General features: G+C 37.5%; 1 protein-coding gene across 19 annotated transcripts in view; it reads left to right on the top strand.

The window, feature by feature from the left end:
• Positions 1 to 22748, top strand: part of RIMS1 (regulating synaptic membrane exocytosis 1) — a 363013-nt gene that overhangs the window by 155248 nt on the left and 185017 nt on the right. For 18 of the 19 annotated variants that reach the window (XM_021393096.1, XM_021393103.1, XM_021393102.1 and 15 more), the window contains one exon: positions 22032 to 22245. The exons of the other annotated variant lie outside the window; for it this stretch is intronic. Coding sequence is in view for 16 of the 18 variants with exons in the window: in XM_021393103.1 (XP_021248778.1) it covers positions 22032 to 22245 (214 nt within the window). In the remaining 2 variants the exon portion in view is untranslated. The remainder of the gene's footprint in view (positions 1 to 22031; positions 22246 to 22748) is intronic. 19 annotated transcript variants of the gene reach the window in all.

Genomic DNA, 22748 nt, shown 5'->3' with positions numbered 1-22748 from the left:
ATTATATATTTAAATGTTATCATGTCTACTGCACGTTCTTTTAAGCTAAATATTTAGCTTTTCTTAAAACAGTTTTAAGTACATCAAAGTAATTGGAATCTTGACTGCTTTCATGCTGTGTGAAAAGTGAAAAGACTAAATACAGTCTTAGTAAATTCCTTTTATGTGCAATTTACACATAGAATGAACTTTTCTGCACTTGTTCCTTTTCCGTATGGAGTTGTGGCATGCCTTTAATAGAATATTGCATTTTTGCTAGCTTACAAAAATGATTTTTAACAAGTGAACTTTTTGATGCTAGTATTTTCTGAAGTGAGGTTGGGAATTCCCCTGTTAACAGGGAGAGCTGAGCACTTTATCTGTGGCAATGCAATGGAATTTGGGTTCTTTCACTTTCAACATCTTGCCATTTAAAATCAAAAAAGAAGTTCATTTTTTTTGTTCAGACTCTTACTATCATCTGTAGAAGAAATACCCTATCTGATAGCACTTTACCTGGTGTGTTTAAGAGCTGTATAAGTTTTCATAAGATTGTGGAACAGCCTGGTTTGGAAGGGATCTTGAAAGATCATCTGGCCCAAACTCTTTCATGAAGAAGATGCCTAGCTGAGAGTGCCTAGCACCCTGTCCAAGTCAGATCTTGAAAACCTCCAGTCATGAGGACTCCACCATATCACTGGAAAGTCTCGCCTGTTGATAGATTTTTCTTACTATAAATTTATTTCCTTATGTAAAGACAAAACTTCTCCCAGTGTAACTCGTACCTGCTGCCTTGTGTCCTCTCCATGTGGCTCCTGGAGAAGAGAGTCTGTCCTTTCAGTAACCATCACTTAAGTACTGGAAAATTGTAATGAGGTCATAGCAATTTGGGATATATTATTATTATTTTGGATAATAAAACCAAAGAAATTGTTTTGTCAGTACAGTTAAAATCATTACTAAAAAAAGCTCTGGCAATCCCTCTCACTTCCAGTCAGATGATTATCTACTTTACATATTATAAAAGCTTATCTTTTATGTCACAAACAAGCAGTCCGTCAATTTCTTTCACTTTATATGGTGCTCTGTTGGGATGATTAAATATATGGTGTGATCAAGCTAGTCTAAAAATCAAACCTTCATTAGGTAAGCCCATAAATGAAATGGTCCAACCTGTTTCTTTTCGAGTTAATAGCAAAAATTCTGTTGACTTCAGTTGAAAGATAACTGAACCCAAAAGGCTAATTTTTAGATGAGGGTTAATCACAGAATGATGGAATGGTTTGGGTTGGAAGGAATCTTTAAGATCATCTAGTTCCAACCCCCCTGCTGTAGGCAGGGACACCTCCCTCTAGACCAGGTTGCTCAAAGCCCCATCCAGCCTGGCCTTGAATGCTTCCAGGGACGGGGCATCCACAGCCTCGCTGGGCAATGTATTCCAGTGTCTCACCACCCTTGCGGTAAAGAATTTCTTCCTAATATCTAGCCATTTTCCCTTGTTTTGTCACTACATGCCCTTGTAAAATGTCCTTCCCCATCTTTCCTGTAGGCCTCCTGGAGGTACTGGAAGGCCGCTATAACGTCTGTGATATGCTATAATGTGATAGAGGCACACAGCAGCACTGTATCTTGTAAGGAATTTTATGCTAGACTATCTGCTGTTAATTTAGAAAACATATTACTAAAGGAATTGATACATTTAAGAAGTATTCAATTATATTTACAGAATAAACAACAATTCATTATTTTTTAAAAAAAGAAAAATAGGAAATATAGAGCAAAAACAGTATTGGGAGCTACTTAGGCAACCAAAGGCAGATTTCTGCCTTAGTATAAGGTAACTACACTGTAGTCTCTACTGACTTATATATTAAGTAGATCTAGGATTCAGTTGCCTATCTGTTAGGCATCTAGCCTTGCCTGAGGTGCTTTCTGGGATTTCTAATATAGGGGCATCTGAGTATATGGGCCTGACAGTTGCAAAGGGACAGCTGGAGATTTGTTGGGATGATGATTCTGCTAAAAGCTTCTGAACTTTTGAGGTTTAAAGCTGCAGAGTCAAGCAGGAATTGTTTGCTTGCACGTTGGCCAGTTTCAAAAAACTGTGCTTCAGAAGGATCTAGTACATCATAGATTTTGCTGCACTGTGAGATCTAGAAATGGAAAATTACATACTTGTTAATCCTCTTGACTTAATCATTTCAGCTAATGAATAAGGAAGGAAGTAAATAGAGCAATATTGGTTTGCCATAGTGGTAGTCTGCTAATGCGTTTCATATTTTCCTAATAGAGAAGAAGAAAATTAAACAGCCTATTTGCAAGATTCTGAAAGTGCTAAAAATGAAAATGGGACACAAGTTGTACTTTAATTTTTTGTTTTCTAGAACAGCATTTGTATTGCTGTTTTCTATTCCATTTTTATTTTCAGCACTCGTGAAGATTTGAGATGGAAACTTTATCTTTTGTGTCTCAGATCTTGTCACTCTACATGTCTCTTGTTGTGTGAATCCATTTTGGCTCTCCTCACAAATAAAGTGCAAATCATATCCCTGCCAGAGCTGTACACTTAAGTAAGTGTAATCAGAATAAATATTTGAAGGTTAAAACTGAGCTTCATTTTTTAATTAAGAAAATCATGGAACACTGTATAATTTTGACTCTGAAAATGCGTATGAAAATGATGGAATTTCATCTCAAAGAAAATCCTTCTTTGGAAGCAGGGTTTCTAGATTTGTTTTTTTTTTTGTAGTCATTGTTTCAGGTCACAGAGGAACATGAGAATAAGTGAACAGTTGAAACCTGTCTTTTTTTTTTTTTCCGGCTTTTATGGTAACATGTTGGAACTTGTAAAACGTGAATGCTTGTCATTTAAGATAGAGGGCCAAAAACTAATAGAAACATGGAGAGCTTCACAAGGTTCATGGAAAGACTGCCACTGATGCCTGTCGTAATAGCAGAGCTCCCAAGAGTGGCTGGGCTGCACGAGGCAAAGCTGGAGAGGTATTTTTAGCCTTGGCAGTGATGACACCACGAGCAATAAACAAGAGTGTTCCACTTGAGTCAAGAATTCAAAAGCCTTTTCATGAACTTAATTAAGAAACTTTTCTGACAGCAGGGACATCCTAATTGTCTGTTACATCCTTGAAGAAGGAAATCAAAGGAGCTCTGCTTAAATTCAGTATTTGCAAGCAATCAACTTTCTTACCTGCCAACATCTGAAAACTAAAAATAGTACGTAGAGTTTCAGGCCTGAACATTTCAGAATTGTTTCTTAGGAATTTCCCCTGACTGAAGACTGGGATTTAACTAAGAGACCTTAATATAAGAAAATAAGGCAACAACAAGCAGAAGCATTTTGTTGCAATTATTTTTTTGTTGTTGCTGTTTGTCTGATGGAAGAAAGATAAGGCTTAGCTTTTAAAATTCTGCTATAATTCATGTTACCTTGAATTTTTAAAAGGAACGGGGAGAAAGTGTGAGCCTTCTCTCTTGAAGAGGTGCAGCTGTTTTCTATGAATTTGAAAAGTTTTCTGTAGTAAAAAATATTAATGGGAAAAACATTCACTGGAATGGACAATTTTTTTTTTAAGAAATTGATTGCCATTTTTCATTGTGAGTAATACTAAAAACTCACTTGGGACTTTTCATCTGTAAATCCTGGCTGTCATAAAAATGCAAGTTCATTTTTGTACTTTAAAAAGTTGCAAATATACTTATTGAAGAAGAAAATAGGGCATTATTTTTAGTGTTTCTCAGAGACGCAAAAGCTGATGTAATACTTTGGAAGTTTCATTTCATTGCATTCAACAGTCAAGTTTAATAAGAATATGTTCTAGAGGAGGTGATATTTTATGCAGATAATCCAAGTAGCACACAGTGGTACACCTTCAGGTGCCTTTACTTGCTGGTACTTATTCACAATAAACACAGATAAAAACTGTTTAGAATTACAAGCTATGAAGTACAGAGAATTAGTGCAGGATGCTAAAGGAATGAGGATGAAATCCAGAACTGCAGGCAGTAGAAGGATGCTTGGGAAATGTATTTTAGATATTAATAGCCCATGTTCAGGTGGACATACTAGCATTGATAATATATATAAAAAGTGAGAACATTGCATAAATATTTCTGTTTGTATATAGGGAAAGTATATTTGAGTTCTATGAAGACAAAGAATTTTTTTCCTGTTTTGATAGTAACCAAATAAAACTTAAAACAACTCTTGATTTAGGCAAGGATTTAAAATAAAATAGGCCTTAGTTACTTGTGCTAAAGAAGACTAAAAGACTTGACTGTGGAAGTCTTTGATCAGCTGATTCCTTTTCCCTTTTTCTTTACCACTCCGTGTTGGAGTATTAGGAAAATTCAGCAAATTTGTATGACTTTCCATGTAGTGCTAGCATTCAAAAGGGGCGCTTGGATCACCTGAGAGGCTGTTGGGTCAATGAGGCTGGCATTCATTCTGAGGATTTGTAATGCACTGTTTGAAAACAGACAAAGGAATGACAAAATTCTTAGGGCATTATGTTTTTAAAGCTTGCTGAAAGGTCACAAAAGGTTCAGTTAAGAGCTATTATAAGGTTACGATGCTGGAGAAAATACCTTGTGTGGAAGTTTTAGAGGTCTCAGTCTGTTTAGTACAACACAAAGGAGATCAAGAGGTGAGTTGATTATAAAATATAAACACTTTTGTACACATGCAGTATCTACCACTAAAAGCTTTTTAATCCAGTGGTGAAAGGGAGGACAAACAGTGAGGGATGGGAGCTGAAAGGCCTGTCTTTGGAAGCAATGCATGCATTTTTCATGGTGAGAATGATTCACCTAGCAGGTGCTGATCTTCTCTCAGTATTCCCAGAACAAGAGTTGCTTCTTATCTTAAAGTTAATGCATCATACAGCTTCAAAGTCTGTGAGCGCAATGCTGCAAACTACTTGAATTCAAGGACTTAAATATTGTTGGGGTGTGGATTTTTTTGGTTTGTTTTATTTCTGTTTCATGTGGTCTTTTTGTTTGTTTGGTTTCCGTTTCCCAAGGAAGAACAGAAGAGCTTTGGGTCACTTTCATACCTGTTCACCGAAGTGGTATTGTAGTATTTTTTTCTCAATTACTGAAGATTTTAACGCTAGCCTGTTGCAAGGAAGTGATGGGCTCATATTGTACTTTCCAAGTTAGAAACAGGTTTCCTAAAGGAACTAATTCACATGTCTTACAATGTAGTAAAATTGGCTTACCTAGAGTTAGTGCTTTAAGATCTTTCAACATATGTGCTGATAATATTTCCAATATAACAGTTGCAACCAGTCCACTCATCAGTGGACTCATCACTCATGAGTCTCACTCATCAGATGTATGTAGCACCAATCATAACTCCAGCTAGTTATGATAACTGGCTAACTAACTGATAACTAGTCACAATAACTGGCTACTAATGGAGAGTGTATAAAATCATGCTTCCAGACTCCTCCAGGCTGAAATAGGGAACTTTCCAGCCTCCAGGCAGCAAATGTGTAATGGTTTGACTGAAGAATCTGCATGAAGTACAAAATTATCCCCAGGGTGACTCCATCTAACAAAAGGGTATGGAACAGAATATCTAGTGGATGTCTCTGTTCACACTTCTGATCTAGGGACATTTAAAATTTATTTTCTTAATGCTTCATTCCCTTCTGATCTCCCTTACAAATATTTTGGTCCTTTAATGACCTGTGGCATAAAGAAATTACAGTAGCGGTGACAGTGAGCGTAAGTGGATAATCTAGTACAAAAGAAAAGTTTCCTATGTCTCAGTCCTCATCACAGAAGAAAAAGAATAGAATTCCCATCTGTCCTTTACTAAGTCAAGTACTCCTAAAGTTTAAGATAGGATTACACCAGTGTGAAACACTAGCAGGGTATTTTCTCTCTGCTGTTTTTGGAATATCCACATAATACTGTACATGTCAGAATATTATCTGGATAATCTTGGTAATTCACTGAGTTGAAGAAAAGATGTGAGTTGCTGCTTCCCAGAAATACTTATTGCTTTTCAGTTTTTGGGTAGGAAAAGTATTACCTTCCATAAAGCATACTGGAACTGTTGAGATCCATCACTCAACATAATGAATTTGTGTGGCAAATTGTACTGAGCTTCCTACTTTTTGGGCAGCTCACAGATATGAGGCCCCATTAATAACATGGCTAGATGATGTCAGCGTTCTGGACCAAGGTCAACTCTTGGCTGTTCTGGCTTTGGACCAAGCCATGGTGCAATGCACAGATGGCTCGTTAGGTGATTTTCTTTGAAACACAAAGTCTCAGTATTTGTGCTATTGGCCAACTCTAGAAATTTTCACAAAGCTTTCAGCCTTGGAGGCTGTTTGGATTATAGTTAAGGGAGAGACGCTTTTAGTTGTTCCACCTGAATTTTCCTAGAGAGCAGATAAGAAATCTTCATTTTCTGTTTGGAAAGATCTCACTCTAGGTACCCATAGAAGCTGAACAGAGGGGCAAAGAATGAAGCTGTAGAGAACATTGTACAGCACGCTAGATAAAAATGCCGTTTAGTGCTTTAGATTTTACATTATATACCCCAAGTAAAGGGAGTGAATGCCATTTAAAAACAAACAAAAAACCAAAACGTGATACAGAGCAGAACTACAAAATAATGGTCCTGTTCAATGCCTGTTTTATGTAGTTGTGAAATGTCTGTGAATGTGGCAGAAGAACATGTTAGTGACCATCAAAACCACAAGAACTCAGATAAGCTACTAGCAGCACTGTAGAAGAATTGAAGAAATCTTGATACAGAAGAATGTTGTTCATTTATATCTATCTCCAACTGGAAATCTGTTCTTTAGAAAATACTGAGTATGGTGGGTATTGAGTCCTTAGAGTTTTTGGCTCTATAAAAGGTTTGCCAAGGGGAAGCAACTATGAAATAACAGCCTTTCTCCCAGTGCTAGCACAGGGCATTAATGCTGGGGTTGGTTCCAAGTATTCTGAAATAAATATTGATTTGGTCACTTGAAAAATGATCTGTGTTTTCTCCCTGGACGCAGCTACACTGGAGCACCAAGTTTTGTACCCAGAGCCTCTGTGGCACAGGACCAAATTTCCTTAGGGCTGACCTCACTGTACGTGACTGCTCCCAGCCTGTGGGCTCTTGTGGCTCTTGGAAAGGAGCAGGGAGCCCGAGGCTCTGTGAGTTGCATATTGCTTAAAGGGCAGCTGTGAGAGCCACTGCAGAACAGCAGCACAACACCAAGGAAAACCTTTGGAAAAACATCTCTCTGCCACATTTATGAGGATTTCAGAGTAGAACGCAGAATTCTGAAGCAGCTTAGTAGGCTTTGTGTAGTGTTTCCAAACGGGACACATTTGTGATATTTAAGATATTATGGTTTAAAATGAGCCCTAGGGCTTTTCTGTCAGGACTTAAATGGCACATGGGTTGGCAGAGGATTTCCTTCTCTTAAAATCACACCTATGACTAGTATGACTACGCAGGAGAGAAAGCCAGTGGCTCTGCTAGATGTGATTAATGAGCACATTGTCAGTGAAGCCATTCTCTTGGTGTTCTTTGGATGTTTTGTCCATAGTACAATTTTCCAGAATGTGTTTTTACATGTGAGTAAATTAGCAGTACTGAACTTAGTGGACTAAATTTGTGTATGGGGCTGACTTTTGGAAATAGTTCGGGCAAAAATATATGGGTCACTCCGGAAATAATGTGTTGTATTTATTTCCATGAAAACTACAAGAGATACAAAGAGCATAATAACACTATTTGATAGAGAAAGTTATCAGCTACAAAACACTATTTTTCAATGTAGTCACCACCGTTAGCTATGCATTTCTGTCAACAATGAACAAGCTTGCATGCCACACTCATAGGAATCTACATGGCTGTCTGGAATGTGGCTTTCCTTTCGTTTTTCTGTCACCACTGCTGAAAGGCACCACTCACCACCTCACTGTGCTCACATCCACTGTTTGGTCTCCATAAATGTTTAGCAAGCATTGGTGAATGTCAGTGGGTGCCATTTTTTCCACATGCAGGAATTCAGTTCCACACCTTTGCTTCATACGCACTTCCATGCCTGACACCATTGTGTCTGACTGCCCCTCTGCTGCCATCTGTCACGTGGAAACAAAATATGATGGAATATTGGTGGGAAGGTTCAGCCTGTACTGCCATACCATAAACATCTGCCCCTGATGTTATGGTCCAATATAGTAAAATATGAGTCATTACCTTTGGAGCAGCCCCTATACTATGCTGAATAGTTAGTGAAAATGTTGATAGCAGGAAAGAAGAAAAAGATCCCAAATTGGATGTCATGTTTTTCTTTTTTCTTTTTTTAATATGGCCTTGTTGTGGAGGTGTAGATTTAAAAAAATAAAAAATAAAAAAAAATATTTTCAATTTGGCATCATCTTTTACTCAACAGTCTCATCAGATAAATGTTTTTTAGAAAAATCCTTTGTTAAGACTGACAATTCTTAGCTTGCATCTGCTCAGAATCAAGAGGGAAGGATTCTCACCATATTAGAGGCTCCATTTTTCCATTGAGAATAACTTCAAGCTCAAGACAATTTTCTTAGAACAGTTATAATCAGTGATGTTTGGGGGGAAAAATAAGTAATAAAAATGTACAAAGTGCACACTATTCATTTTCTTCCTCAGATAGTATTCTTGAGAAGAACATTTAACTTCAGTAAAGACTACATTACAGATAGGAAGTAAAATTAGTTACAAATATAAAAAGTCTTGAAATTCTTAATTTTGCGATGTGCTGTGCTTAAAGCATAAAATAAAACCAGTAATGTTCTCCTGTTCTAATTTTCTAATTCACTAAATTGCCATATGCTTTTCATTTGTGTTTACTTTGGCATCCTGAAGAATGAAGAGAATTAAATAATGCTGGAGACAAGCTTAATCATTATCTTGTGCTCAAGCACTTCGATGGTATATTTAAAATAGATGTGCAAGCCTTTTTTGTTCCGTGTAACATGGATATTATAAAAGAAGCTGAACACTATGATAAATTAGAGATGCTCTCAGTGAGGCTGTTTAAATTATTTTTAGGTAGAAGACATACTGTACACACAGGGTCTCGGTTGAATATAATTAATTTGAAATGTTATCACTGTTGTGCTTGCAGCCCTATTGTCATTTTTTTTTTTGTTCTGCATCTTGCTGGCTTCTGTCACACCTCTCACTGTGAGATCTTTTCCTGTTTTGCACGTGTCCTGGTTGCTACCACCATATGGTAGTTAGAATTTCAGTTGCTGTGTTCTGTTTACAGACCACTGTGCTTTGTCATATTTTTGCTGCTCACCCCGTAATGCCATCTGATACCTATCATCTGTTTAACACATTGGATGCCAAAAATATTCAGATTTTTTTTTTCAAATGAACGTGTGAGAAAGGCTGTTTCAAAAAGCTGTTTTAATAAGCATTTCTCCGAAGTAATTTCCTCTTATGTTGAACCAGTACATGCGCCTATCAAATTTCCAAACTTTGTCACAGGTGCCAGCTGACTGAAATGATGCACTGCAGCTTTGAAGATGCTTTTTTTGCTTGTGTGCTTTGCAGTGTTAGCAACAGGCTACAGTGTGTTTAAGCATCTTTTCCCACTGTGTGACTGTAACAAAAGCAATATTCTCAAGGCATACCAGGGCTTTTATGGTTGCGCTATTTTTGAAACTGGTGTGATGAATAAAATCCATTATGATTTGCAAGAGCTGACGTTAGTGATGACTGGTGCCATTTTAACCCAACATCTCTTGTGATATTGACACTCAAAAAAACCGCTACCTTCCCCTACTGTCACGATGTAATTAAATTTGGGGAGCAGGGGAACAGACAGCATGAAAATGATTGTAATCACTGAATTGGAGGTGGAAGAGCCTATGACAACTTTTGAGGTATCAGGAACAATGAATTTTTCATTCAGAGGAGGGTTGCATTTTAAGATGCAAAAATCTTGACATATCAGGTTCTCATAAATCCATTTCCCATGGCTTCTTGATGGGAACGAAAAACAACAGTGATTGTCTTTTGCATACCCATACCATAACTGTATAATTCAGTGATCGTTTTCTGTTGGTTTTCCCAGTTATTGCTGTGCATGTGGTTTTCCAGACTGACTTAACAGCTGAGAAGTGCAAGTCCCTGTAGGATGAACTGACTGTAAATGGGAACAGATCACTGAGAGTTCAGATGATCCTGCTTGATGTGCAGTGTTGGTCTGTATGGAGCTGAATTGTCTTTGCTATAGGTAGCTTGGTTGACCAGGACAAATTCTTCCTGTGCTATGTGATTAACCCAGAGAGGTGATGGATGTCCCATGCCTGGAGACATTTAAGGTCAAGCTGGCGGGGCTCCAAGCAACGTGATCTAGCTGTAGGTGTCTCTGTTCATTGCAGGGGAGTTGGACTAGATGGCCTTTAAGGGTCTCTTCCAACTCAAACGTTTCTATAATTCTATGCTACTAATTATAGTATTGTTCAATTGGATAAGTGGTCCTCTGTCGTATTCTCTGTTTCATGTACAGTACTTCATTCCTTAGCATTTTTATTGTAAACTCCTCCCTCCCCCCCCTCCCACCAGTTTCCTTCAGTCTTCTTGCACTTTGTTTCACATTATTTGCACTTATCCTCCATGTTATGGCTGGTTGGTTACCATGTGATAACCATCCGTAGAAAAAAGTATGCCCATTAGTATATTGTGTGATTCAGTAAATTAAACCAGTAAATCAAAGAGAACGCCATTTCTTTCTTTATGGCTTCTCCTTTCCTTCATTCTGGAAGATTAGGTTTTGTTTATTCACAAAACTGTGATTTCAGTGAAGTTTAGCTTAAATAAATGATATTTGTATTACTTAATGAAGCCAGTGTTTTTGAAGGGAAAATAAATGGTTTCTTACATGTTGACTTAATGTATTTCAAGGGATGCTATGTGACTGAGCCTCTTCACAAAACATGATTTTACGGGAAGAATTTCCTACGGGGCCTGGAAACTACTGCTCCAAACATCAGCATGTTCTACTTTCAGGGACAGAGTGGCATGAAGGCAGTGCTTTGCCATCACGTGTTGACACAGGTTGGCTCACTCAGCAGAAGTGTTTTGCGTACCTTTTTTACAATGTGTAGAAGAGAGCACGGTGCTCAGTAAGATTTAGTAGTATTTAGGTAAATGGGGAAAAAAATATATCGTGCAGTCAATAAGGGAAAATATGAATCCAGTTCCTGAAATATTCCACTTTTTATTGCACATTATAAAAGTAGAGATGCTTTTTAGCTGACAGATCAATAATAAAAAGTAAAGCTAAAACCCCACCAGGTAGTAGTTTTTTATCTATTTTTAAACTAGTCATATTCTGTTGGTATTTACATTCATTCTCTCCCATGGAGTGATTTTGCACTCATTCTCTGTATTATAGATCTTTGCCTGCTCACCAGCTACTCAGTGCTCTCGATTCTCGAGCATGTTGATGATGTGCACTTAACTTTATGAGCAGCATTGTAACATGTTGCCAAGAGAAAATCCAGAGGGGTTGATTTGGCTGGGAATGTAAATAACTGGTTTCTTCCTGCATCTTGATGAAACTTTCTTTAAGGAACTTTCTAGCAGTTTTTTTAGAAGGTTTTATAAAAGGGGCTTGTGTCTAATGTATTTTGGACTTCTTTTTTGAACAAATGTGTATGAAAATTACTTGTAAACTTGCAAATGCAGTTGAAACAACCCCTTCTATCCCCTCATACGATTGTTTTCCCAGCTTCATAGTGGTATTTAGCTCCACCATGTTCAATGTGTTTTGTAGTGTTCAGTTCTATCCCTGTTGTTTAGTTCCTACTATGAGTGGAGGGCCAATAGTGGCCTATTGGGTCTGCCACAGAAGAGTGAAAGTGAGCAGAGATATATCGCTGTGTGACACCATTGCATGCACCTTTTTATATTTGTTATGTGTTGTTTGAGCAAAGCACTGAATTGACTGTTAGGGCACAGGAGTCTTCCAGCTTAAGAAGCCTGCAGTCGTGAGATGAGAGAGAAGCCTGACCCGTGGGACCGATGATGAGTAAGTGAAGTTCAAGTAATTGCTGGAAGGGCAGGCACTATAGTTAAAATAGGATCATAAAAGAAGTACAGGGGTTGAACACTTAGCAAATACAGCGTGTTTTCTGCAGTGCAGTACTGAGTCAGCCCTAAGGCGCAAAAGGCAGTCTGCTTTTCAGATGCATGTTTGACTCTGATTTAGGAGACCAAGGATGATGTGTGTTGTACCAGGACTTGTCATTTCACAAAATAAAGTTTCGTTGAATTTGATGTTCAGATATGAGCCTAGAGGACTATGGTTGTTGCTTGCAGTGTTTAAAATGTGTGGTTTCCAGAGGGGTTTATGGACATTATGTTGGTGTAGAACTAGGTGCAATCTCACTAACCTGATGAGACTTCGTATTATATTAAGGAAGGTGAGTTTGCCTCATGTCACTGAATACAGACAGTGTAATTATTCATTATCCATCTAATTACAAATTTTACTTGGATAGTACTAAGAACTTGATAAATCCGTGAAACTGTATCTTTTTCCTGCCTGTAGGAGCTACAAGAGTGGGCAGCTCCTTGCCAGCATTTCCAGCTCACCATGAAATTTCTGTTAATTTAACTGATTTACATTCTTGAAGTCTTAAGGAGGACTTTTGAAGGACTTGAAGAGTTTATGTGAAACCTAGTCTCATGGTCAGTCTGAAGTAGTGGACTTCTGCTGCTTCTTTACCATTGAGATTAAATAATTTTCTCTTCATAAAAGTCCCAAACCATTCTCATGCTACTGAAACACCTTTACTGAAAAATGAGACCTTAAGTTTTGAACCAGAAGCTTTTCTGGATGCAGTTACCATAAAGTATAGGAGCTGTACTCTCGTTTCAGTTAGTGGAAATAGCCACGTGAGAAAGATAGAACATCTTTTTAGCAACGATATTGGATTTTGTATTACAATGAAATCTCAACATAAAACATACTAATTTCATTTTAGAAAGGTTGATTTAAATTATTTTGTATAAAAGCTGTGAGATATAAGAATGTATGTTTTTAAAGAAGGGATAATCATTAACTATTTTTTCCATAGAAGGCATTAATTTCTTCTCTACTAATATCTTAGCATACAAGTGCTTTTCAATACAAGACTTAAACAGTTTCTTTCTGAATTCCTCACCAATACCTGTTTTAGCACCATTGAGTTGTTTGCTCGGTTAGTGGGTTTCTCTTGTACACCTCAGCAAGGGTACGGTCATTTGGGGGGAACTGTGGGAAGCCGGAATGCAAATTCCTTATTGTAGATATTGCACATTTCTGACTCACAGTTGTGTAAAGAGGAAGTCTGCTTGTGGGCTGAGATTATTTTTAAAAAACAAATAGGAGTGTATGAAAATAAAATTTTTCAGTAACCTACATTAGGAAACTTCCAGGAAGCTGTAAAATGACATTTTATACAAGTTATTTAAGGAGCTCTTTTATATACTTGTAGAAAACCTGCACTTGGTAAAGTTTTAGTTAGAAAGTTGCTGTGTGAAGCTGTTGCTGGTGAAAAAGCCCCAGTGATAAAGCCACCTGCTCTGTTGAGGCAGCCATGGCCCATGCTGCTCTGCCAAGGAGCCTCCCCTCTGACGTGATGGGGAGGGGAACTTGGTAGGACGTTCTTGTTTCAGCCTTTATGGTCCTGTTATGGTGCTGCCATTCCTTATGGTGATTATAAGAGGTTATGTGAGAGAGCTGGAATTAAGACCTAACATGACTTGTTAGCTGTGAACAGCTCTTATTTCCCACTGTAGTGGCCAGGCTTGAACTCCAGTATGAGGTCTCCAACTGAAACATTTCTCTTGGTCAAGTCTGAACTTCGTCATGAATCTCATAGTGAAATGCTTTGTGAGTACACTGCTCTTGGTTCCTAGGATTTTGTGCATATAGGAAAATATAATTGAAAACATTTTCCCCATTGTGGACATGGGGGGAACTACAAGCATATTGCCTGAAGGCTCAGAAACAAAAAGGATCACAAAATGATTAAAAATAAATACAAAAACAAACTTCATGAATTTCTGAATAATGTTGGGAGATTCATATTGCCATATTGCCTGGAAGTGCTTGTCATGGACTATAATCCTTCTGAGTGAGGGTTTTTATGGACATAGGAAAAAAAAAGTCTTTGTCACAGGTGCAACCTGCATTGTAAGAGTTTGATAACAAAACAAAATGAGCAGATGTGTGATCTGGTAAATGAAAGTTTTAACATTCAGTAACATAATTTTTTGTCAAGATCTTTGTAGGCATCAAGACCTATGAGGAGGGTGGTGGGATGATTGTGTTGATAATACTCCCAAGACAGGGGCAACAAAGGGGAAACCAACAAAGATTCTTGCTTGAAAATTTAAACTGGGGAAAGTGTCAGCTGACCTGTCAGTACTGGATAAGAAATGATAGGTAAGGTGGAAATAGGTTGTGAAAGCCTTTGAAGGTGAAGATAAGTTTTTTATATTTTATGCAAGTAGAAAGGTTCATTGGAAGAATGGAAAGAATGAGGTAAAATAAATTAAACTGTATTTGTTGCAGGATTGTTCTCAGTCTGTCATCAGGACAGGCTTGCACTGATGAGAAAAGGAGCTGAGAGATGAGCTGATGGTAGCTGAATATTTAATCTGAATGGAAATGAAATTAACTAAACTCATTTTAAATAAAAATTCAAAAGTAATCTCTGAGGCCTATACAGCATTTTGAGGTGAAGGTCTCATTAGGTCTGAGTCTAGTATGACACAATAGTTTGTGGTCCTGAATGGCAGGCAGAATGGAGACGGTGGTGAAATTTTGCTGAAATCCCTGTTTCAGTTAATGTAGTTTGACATACAGGCCATCCACAAGAGGAACTGGAAGTCAGACAGAAGTTGGACAGAATGAGTGTGAATTAGAGGGACAGACCTGTGAGTTACAAGCATGGCCAAACTTGAGTTTGAACCAATAAAACAGGAAGAGATCGAAGGATGTGGAGGAGAAAGGACTGATGGCCACCAGGATTCAAGGTGGTTGCTGGTGAGGTGAAAAATATCATGGGTGGAAGGTGAAGATCAAGTTGAAAGAGTAATTGAGATGAAACAGAGATGTGTGTTGTTTGAACAGAAGAGACTGAAGAAACCTTCAGGCTAGGTAGAATCTTGAGGAAAACTATTTTGTTATTGGATATATAACATAATATAATATATGTAGTATATAATAGTTATTGTGATATACAAAATGTGTGAGAAAAATATATAGGAAGGAGAGATAAAACCTATAGGAAATGAGAGTAGGGAAGGGAGAGAAGGTGGTAATTGAAGTCGCAGAGAAGCGTGGGGTTTGACAGTAGGTAATGGCAAAGAGACTGGAAGCAGCAGATAGTGCTTATATTACATTTACACAAACAAGGCCTTTTTTTTACTCTCAGATGAAGTGATTGATTAGGTTCTTAACCCGTTTCACAATTTACTCAAGTCCATTCACATGTTGCTTGCCTTTGGCAAGCATATTTTATGGTCAAATGCTATACTCTGCTCTTAAAATGACAGTTTGCACTGAATAAAAAAGTCCAGCAATAACAACATTAAGGAATATTGACAAAGCATCCAAAGTCACAAGTACAATATTTTGCAGCATGAATACATTAACAGTTATTTGATTTTCACAAAGCAACCAAAATAGCATAACCCATGCTAAAAGCAGCACAGCTCAAACATGCAAAACACCTGGACACCAAATATGCTGACACATTAACTTTGCTCTGTCAAGCACTGAGGAGCTGGAAGAGTTAGAATTAAGAATTTAATGTTCAACCTAAATCTGTCCTACTTGTGCAGATAACATAAGGGTATAAATTTTTGTAGCAGATTGATATGTGATGCGACGATAAATGATGTTTCCAGAAGATATATCTAGATTTCTTCACTGCACTTAAGCTGTTCTTCTAGTCAGCGTCCCAGATTCATCCAGAGCTACCTATTTCCCTTAATTCAGATAATACAGCATATACCATCTTGCTATGGTTGCCTGTCTTGTCTTTGTTGTTTGAAGTGTGTATTCCCTGAAGCCATCAGAGGCTGACAACTTTTCCTAGTTCAGATGCTGCTGGCACTTAAGGGAAAATCGTGATGCCTTGCTGCTCTCTCTGGGAACATCTGCTTGAGGTGGGCATCAGAAATGAGGATCCGCAGCACAGGCAGAGCAGTGAGAACCCAGTGACACCGAGGTACTCCCAGAGTTCCCAGAGCTGCCGAGCAGTGGTTTTCAGATCACAGCTTTGACACAGCTGCCCTGAAGTTTGTCTGCAGATTTTTAGCTCTAGCAGTGGCCTTAATGGGCATATTAAATAACCAGAAGTGCTAGGACTCTTGGTATTTTGTGTAAAATTTTTAAAGTTATCGTACTAGCACGTTAATGAAGAATTAGTCTTTTGTACACTTATTTCCGTAACTGAAGTTAATGTGTAGAATCATAGTTTACACTCTTGATGTGTTTATTTGCCTTAAAAAAGAGTGCTAAGAACAGATCTTTATAAGTCTCATTGATGTCCTGTAAAAAATTGTCTCTTCTCAGTGTGTTTAGGAGTGTGTATGGGTGAACAGGAGTATGCATGGTGAACGGGGAAAAGTACTGCATTTTGTTTAGCTCTTTTTTCATTTGTTCTACAGCCACTTACAGTTTCTTAGGTTATGTCACCTAGAAGGCAGCACTTCTTCTAACAAGAACCCACAAGGAAGAGCAATATTTTCATAATGTTAAATCAAAAGATTATAAGATTTAGCCATTTGGGTGGAACAGAGGGATTGAAAACGCAGTCTTTAGTGCCCTCTGCTGGATTTTTCAATAATTGAAACATGATTTCATACTACATTAAAATATAATTTAAAATGTAGCTGTGAATAAAGGTGATCCAGATCTTGGCATTTTTAGCAAATCTGTGCAAACAGAGGATACGTGCACAAGTGCACTGCTTTTTCACTTTTTAATCTTCAGTGTTTATGTGCAAATATTTCGGATAGATATGTACTACAGGAATTTAAGAGTAAAATAGTAAAAAAAGGCGTAACATTTTGCTAATCAAAAATGACATTCTTGGATGATAATTGCTTAGTGAAGATGGTGATAGCAGTATAAGTATACCTCTCGGGCCAGCTCAAAGAAAACCCACCATAAATGATAACTGCTGTGTGGTTTGACGTGCTACCTTCTGATCAGTACATACTGTAGATCCTGTCTCCATGTCCGTTGTCTGTCCTGCCAGTCATATAAACATGTTATGGTGTCAGATTGTTATTCACACAAGTGTCCTTCAAGGCTTCTGTTTTTTAGTAGCCCATAAATACATGAGTAAAGCTTTGCAGAATTGCCTACCAGTATTTTTTCAGCTGTTTATTGTGTCAGTGTGAAATATTGCATTTTCAAATGAAAACGTACATACGTGACATACAACAAAGTTCTCTTGGAAAGAAAAATGGGAAACCTAAATAGGTTTATGATCATACTGTACAAGTTAGTAGTTTAAGTCTTTCACTGTAGGCATGAAAATTTAAGTTGGTTCTTGTCATGCATTATCATTGGTGATGTCAACAGCTGGTGTATTTGTGGTAAGGTATTGAGGGAGATGCTTACAAGCCCAGAAATGGCCAAGGTGCTATGATATGCCTCACCAAACATCTCCACTAGAATTTTAGCAACCAAAGATATTTTTTAGTTGTATGAGATGCCCAAAAATAAACACCAGTCTTTCTGATCTCACTCATACATACCACCTGTATGAATGTGAAATACCATAACAACGAATACTGAATTTAACTGTATTTGTTATGGTATATATTATAGAATGTAACTAGGTGCGGATTTTAGTGTTGTGATGGTGTTGTTTTTTGGGTTTTTTTTTAAAGGAAAATTTATGTGAAACTTCTTCATACCAATTTATACATGTTCTCTGTCATCAGTGTAAACTGCTGGGATGGTTTCCAATATTGTTTTTTCTATTCTTCCTCTCTCTTTGGAGGCTGGCTGGGAGGGGAGACCTCCCCTTTTGGACTATGCTATTCACCTCAGTATTAGAACTATCTAGGTTTTGGAGTGCATGATGAAAAATAATATAAGTATATGCATGTATTCCTCTTATATCATGGCCTGGTTATTTGTCTTGTCAGAGAGGATTGAACAGATATTTGTTGCATGAATTCCCCAAGCATTTACTTTATGTGCTGTTATTAAGTCTCTAACCTAACATTTAGGTGTTTGGCTATATTAAGGAATATTTAATAGACTTACATTTTTCTTGCATCTGATGAAAATGTACTTTATATCTTATGGAAAAACCTTGAAAAATATCCATCTGTAATGAACAAAATTTCTTTGATTTCCCCTGCAGTTCATTCACCAAGCCTGGTAGCAGAGAAGCAGTTATTTACACAGCTCTGTTTAAATTAAGCATAATTGGAGGCCTGGAAGTCTGATAGCACTGTGTCTCTGTGCATAGCCTGAATTAACAACCCAAAAGCTTGGAGAGTGAAGCACGTCTCTGATGGCCTCTTCATCTCCAACATCAGCTAATAGCATTCATACAACCTTGTGTGCTGGCTCCTGAAATTTGCAGCCAGTGTCTTCAGTTCCATTCCTGTTGTAGAGAAAATGTTAGGATTTTTGCAGTAACACAATGTGTATACGGAAGTTAAGCAGGTGTTTTTGAAACCCTATATGTGAAAAGGCTGGTTGTACACTGTTGTAGAAAGTAAGAAATTTATAAGGAATACTTACTTAGAAATAAATCTCTCAGTTAAATTTTGCTTAGTTGCTAGCAATTTCATCTGGCCCTTGGTGCACAGAGAAGGGTAAAACATTATATTAATGTGCTTTTTAAGCTTCATACAAGATTGACAAAAAAATCAGATATACACTGTGTAATTGGAAAAGAGCAGGAATGGGCGTACTGCTTTCTGCTGCCTTCCCTTTCCACATTAAAAATCAGAGCTTTAAATGTTACTGTAGTGAAGGAGAACAGAATTTAGTTTCCATGGTTCCACTTTTCAATAATATATTTTTATATAACGAGAAATTTAATTACAGACCTCCCCATTAAATAATGTATTCCTTAAGCTGGTTATGATAGTCATTCCTGAATGTTTTCAATTGTTTTTATGCATTCTAAGTGATCAGCTGTGTAAAATACGTTAAATCATATGTGTAATCCAATAATGTGGCCAAAAGTATTAAGTTTCTCCAGTATTTTTCCTAATTCTATTGACCTACTTTCCTCATCTTACTCATCACTGCAAAGGTTTTTTAAGGAGGCTAGTAAGAAATAAAAATAAGACCAAAAATCCCTTTGCTACTCCTGCCAAGTTTTTCATTAGCATAAAGCACTAAGTGTAATACATCATCTTTGTACTGAGGGAGAATAAAATATTTGGATTCTTAGCTTTCCCTTCAACTATTGCTGCATCAATAGAATACATCCATATAAGGTTGTTTTTCTTAAGCATGAAAATTGGTATAAGCAGTGATATTCCTGTCCAAATCGAATGTATATTTTATTGTGATCTCTGATAGATAAGTTGAATTACCATTTTCTAAGTATGAATGTCATCATAAAAATAAAAATATCCACTTCACCAAAACAATGTTTTATGTAAATAACACTGATTACTTATATGTTAAAAAGTCAAAACAATACCCTATTAAAAAAATAATCCTGTAGTGAAAGAGAGTTCTCTCACTAGCAATGTATTCGTTAAATGGTGTCAGTCTCTGCTAATTAAGAGAGTAAGTAGCTGAAAGCCAGTGGCAGTTTTATCAAGATCTCTATAGACAACACACCTACTCGTACCATTTATTAAACTCAAGAATCCCTGTATCTATTAACAATCTATTAATTGTTCGTGCTTTTTTAATGTTATCCATGGAGATGTAGATTTAAAGCAACACCTGAAAAGGTGAGCAAAGAGTCTGTAGGTGCCATACAGCATGATGAAAAGCCTTAATTGTCTATGTACCTTACTGTACTCACCCACGTGGTCTGCTTGAGGTCTTTGCTCAGGGTAATGAAAAGAAAAGGTCAGGAGTGGTGGTGCTCTCCTGGTGCGCCTACAGAAAATTTTCTTTCTTGTATTATATGGTCAATTGTAAGGTAGTTAAATGTGCTGAAATATGATACTCTTGTAGAAGCTCCAGGGTGAGGTTTCACATGGCCGCTGAGCTGATATAACAGCTTGTTTCTGAAAAAAAAAAAAAAAAAAAAAAGGTCCTTCTCTCCCTTGTTTTGCTTCTGACATCAGGAGCATGCATCCTCTGTTCCCCTAAGGTCCCCAGTGGCCTGCTCAGAGGGGAGCAATTCAGAAAGCTAAGTAAGGAGGATTTATTATTATTATGTTGTTGTTGTTGTTTTAGGAGAATTTATTTTCTGTTGGTTTAGTTCTGTGGAATGAATCTGTGTCCCACTGAGAGCGGCATGCTAAATGTCCCAGGGAGCAACAATGACACGCTGCCAGGAGAAGCAGAGCTGCTGGACTACCTTTGGTGGGAGGGCCTTAGCCTTTAGCTGGTTCCCTGCCAAAACTTCATCATTGCTGTCATCCTTCCATAGAAACCAATAGGAGAAGAAATTTTCCTCAGAGATAATATTATGTAACTGTAACCTAGGTCTTTATATCATGTTGATAAGAAAACTTTTATTGCTGATTATATTATTATTGAATTATGGAAGGGGAAACAAGGACAGAAGCATGAATATGCTTGCCTTAATGAATTTAGAAGCTGAGTCTTCTGGGTAGCAGGACAATTTAGCCAGTCTCTTGGCAAGCTGTCAGCAGGTCCAGAGGAGGTCCACGAAGGTGATCAGAGGGCTGGAGCAGCTTCCCTGTGGGGACAGGCTGAGACAGCTGGGGCTCTTCAGCCTGGAGAAGAGAAGGCTCCAGGGGGACCTTAAAGAGGCCTTCCAGTACCGGAACGGGCCTACAGGAAAGCTGGGGAGGGGCTTTTTATAAGGGCTGGTAGAAACAGGATGAGGGGAAATGGTTTTAAGCTGGAAGAGGATAGATTTAGACTAGATTTCTAGGAAGAAATTCTTTACTGTGGGGGTGGTGAGACATGGGAGCAAGTTGCCCAGTGAGGAGGTGGATGCCCCCTCCATGGAAGCATTCGAGGCCAAGATGGATGGGGCTTTGAGCAACCTAGTCTAGAGGGAGGTGTCCCTGCCTATAGCAGGGGGGTTGGAACTAGGTGATCTTAAATGTCCCTTCCAATCCAAGCCATTTTATGATTCATTCTGCTCGTTACGTGGGGCACCTGGATGAGAAGTGCTACTCCTTTGAACATCCCGCTTCATCTTAAAGATCTGTCTACTTGTTGTTACTTCTATGGCTATGTTGAAAGGAATCTGTAATAAGGGACAGCAAACCTTAGTATCAGAGATCTCTGTAATTAACACTAATTGGGGAATACTACATTTTTTTAAATACTCTTAGTTGATTCTGAAAATTGTTTTCAGATTCTTCTAGTGCCGGTGTGATTGTAATACGATTGTTGGAATCTTTAAGATATGTGTGCTAGTAATTTAGATTTTGAAAACAGAAGCATAATGCTGTATATGAAAATAGAGTTTCTCTCTCTTATTTTATTTTGATCATACTTGCTGTTTAAATAATGTTGGTTAAAAGTCAATGCACATTTGCTCAGACAATTATGTTTCAGCTTTTATCTTGCACAGAGTAGATGCTTCTATGTAAATCTATACATTTTGTGCTATCTGTGTATATTTGAATCAGCTTGTTGTCAAGTGATATACTCACCAGCTTTGAAGTAAACCTAACAGGAATATATGTCTATTTTTTTTTTCCTTTAAATTCTCCTACACGTTAGTCCAAATGTGATGTGTGTTTGATGTATGGAATAGTATTACTGTGAACATGCCAAGAATACTAGGTTTAGTTATAAATTGAAAGAAAGACAGACATGGTAGTGGTATTTCCTCCTATTCTTGCTATATAAACTTTTTTCTCATCTATGCAGGAGGTTGCACCAACAATTTGAAAGCTATAAAGAACAAGTAAGAAAGATAGGGGAAGAAGCCCGCCGTTACCAGGGAGAGCACAAGGATGATGCTCCAACATGTGGAATCTGTCATAAAACAAAGTTTGCAGATGGTTGTGGCCATTTATGCTCTTATTGCCGGACCAAGTTTTGTGCTCGATGTGGAGGTCGTGTCTCTCTGCGATCAAACAATGTAAGTCTTCTGATGTGTATTCTTAAGAAAAAGCCTTAACATTTTCACACTGCAGGCTGTTCACCTTAAGTTTGGCTTTTCATGAATCATTTTACTTAAGTATTTTATTTACCACTTCATTATGAGGTATATGTGGATAGAATAATGTATTTAATGATTTTGTAGATACTCAGGCCACAGAGTTAACTAAACAGAAGAGAATGCATAGTGTATACTTCTACTGAATTGTGGCACAAAGGAAACTTGTTTTGTAGTCAGTGAAGGAAAAAACCCTTTTGCTGAGGTCAATCTCCAAATTGGGAAATTTTTATTGAACTCAGTTCAGTTCAGATTTCTTCTTTATAGAGCTTTTTGTATACATATAGATTTCTCTTATATAAAATCAGTCCATTTTTTGGTTAGGAAAAGAGTCTTCCTTACCACAAAGAATGTTATGTAATTTTATTTAAAATTTATTTCAGAAGTAAAGCTATACTGTTTATTATAGATTAATCTGGATTATG

This window comes from Numida meleagris, chromosome 3 (assembly GCF_002078875.1).
Source record: "Numida meleagris isolate 19003 breed g44 Domestic line chromosome 3, NumMel1.0, whole genome shotgun sequence".
NCBI lineage: Eukaryota > Metazoa > Chordata > Aves > Galliformes > Numididae > Numida > Numida meleagris.
Note: the sequence above shows the minus strand (reverse complement) of the source record. Positions and strands in the feature narration are given on the sequence as shown.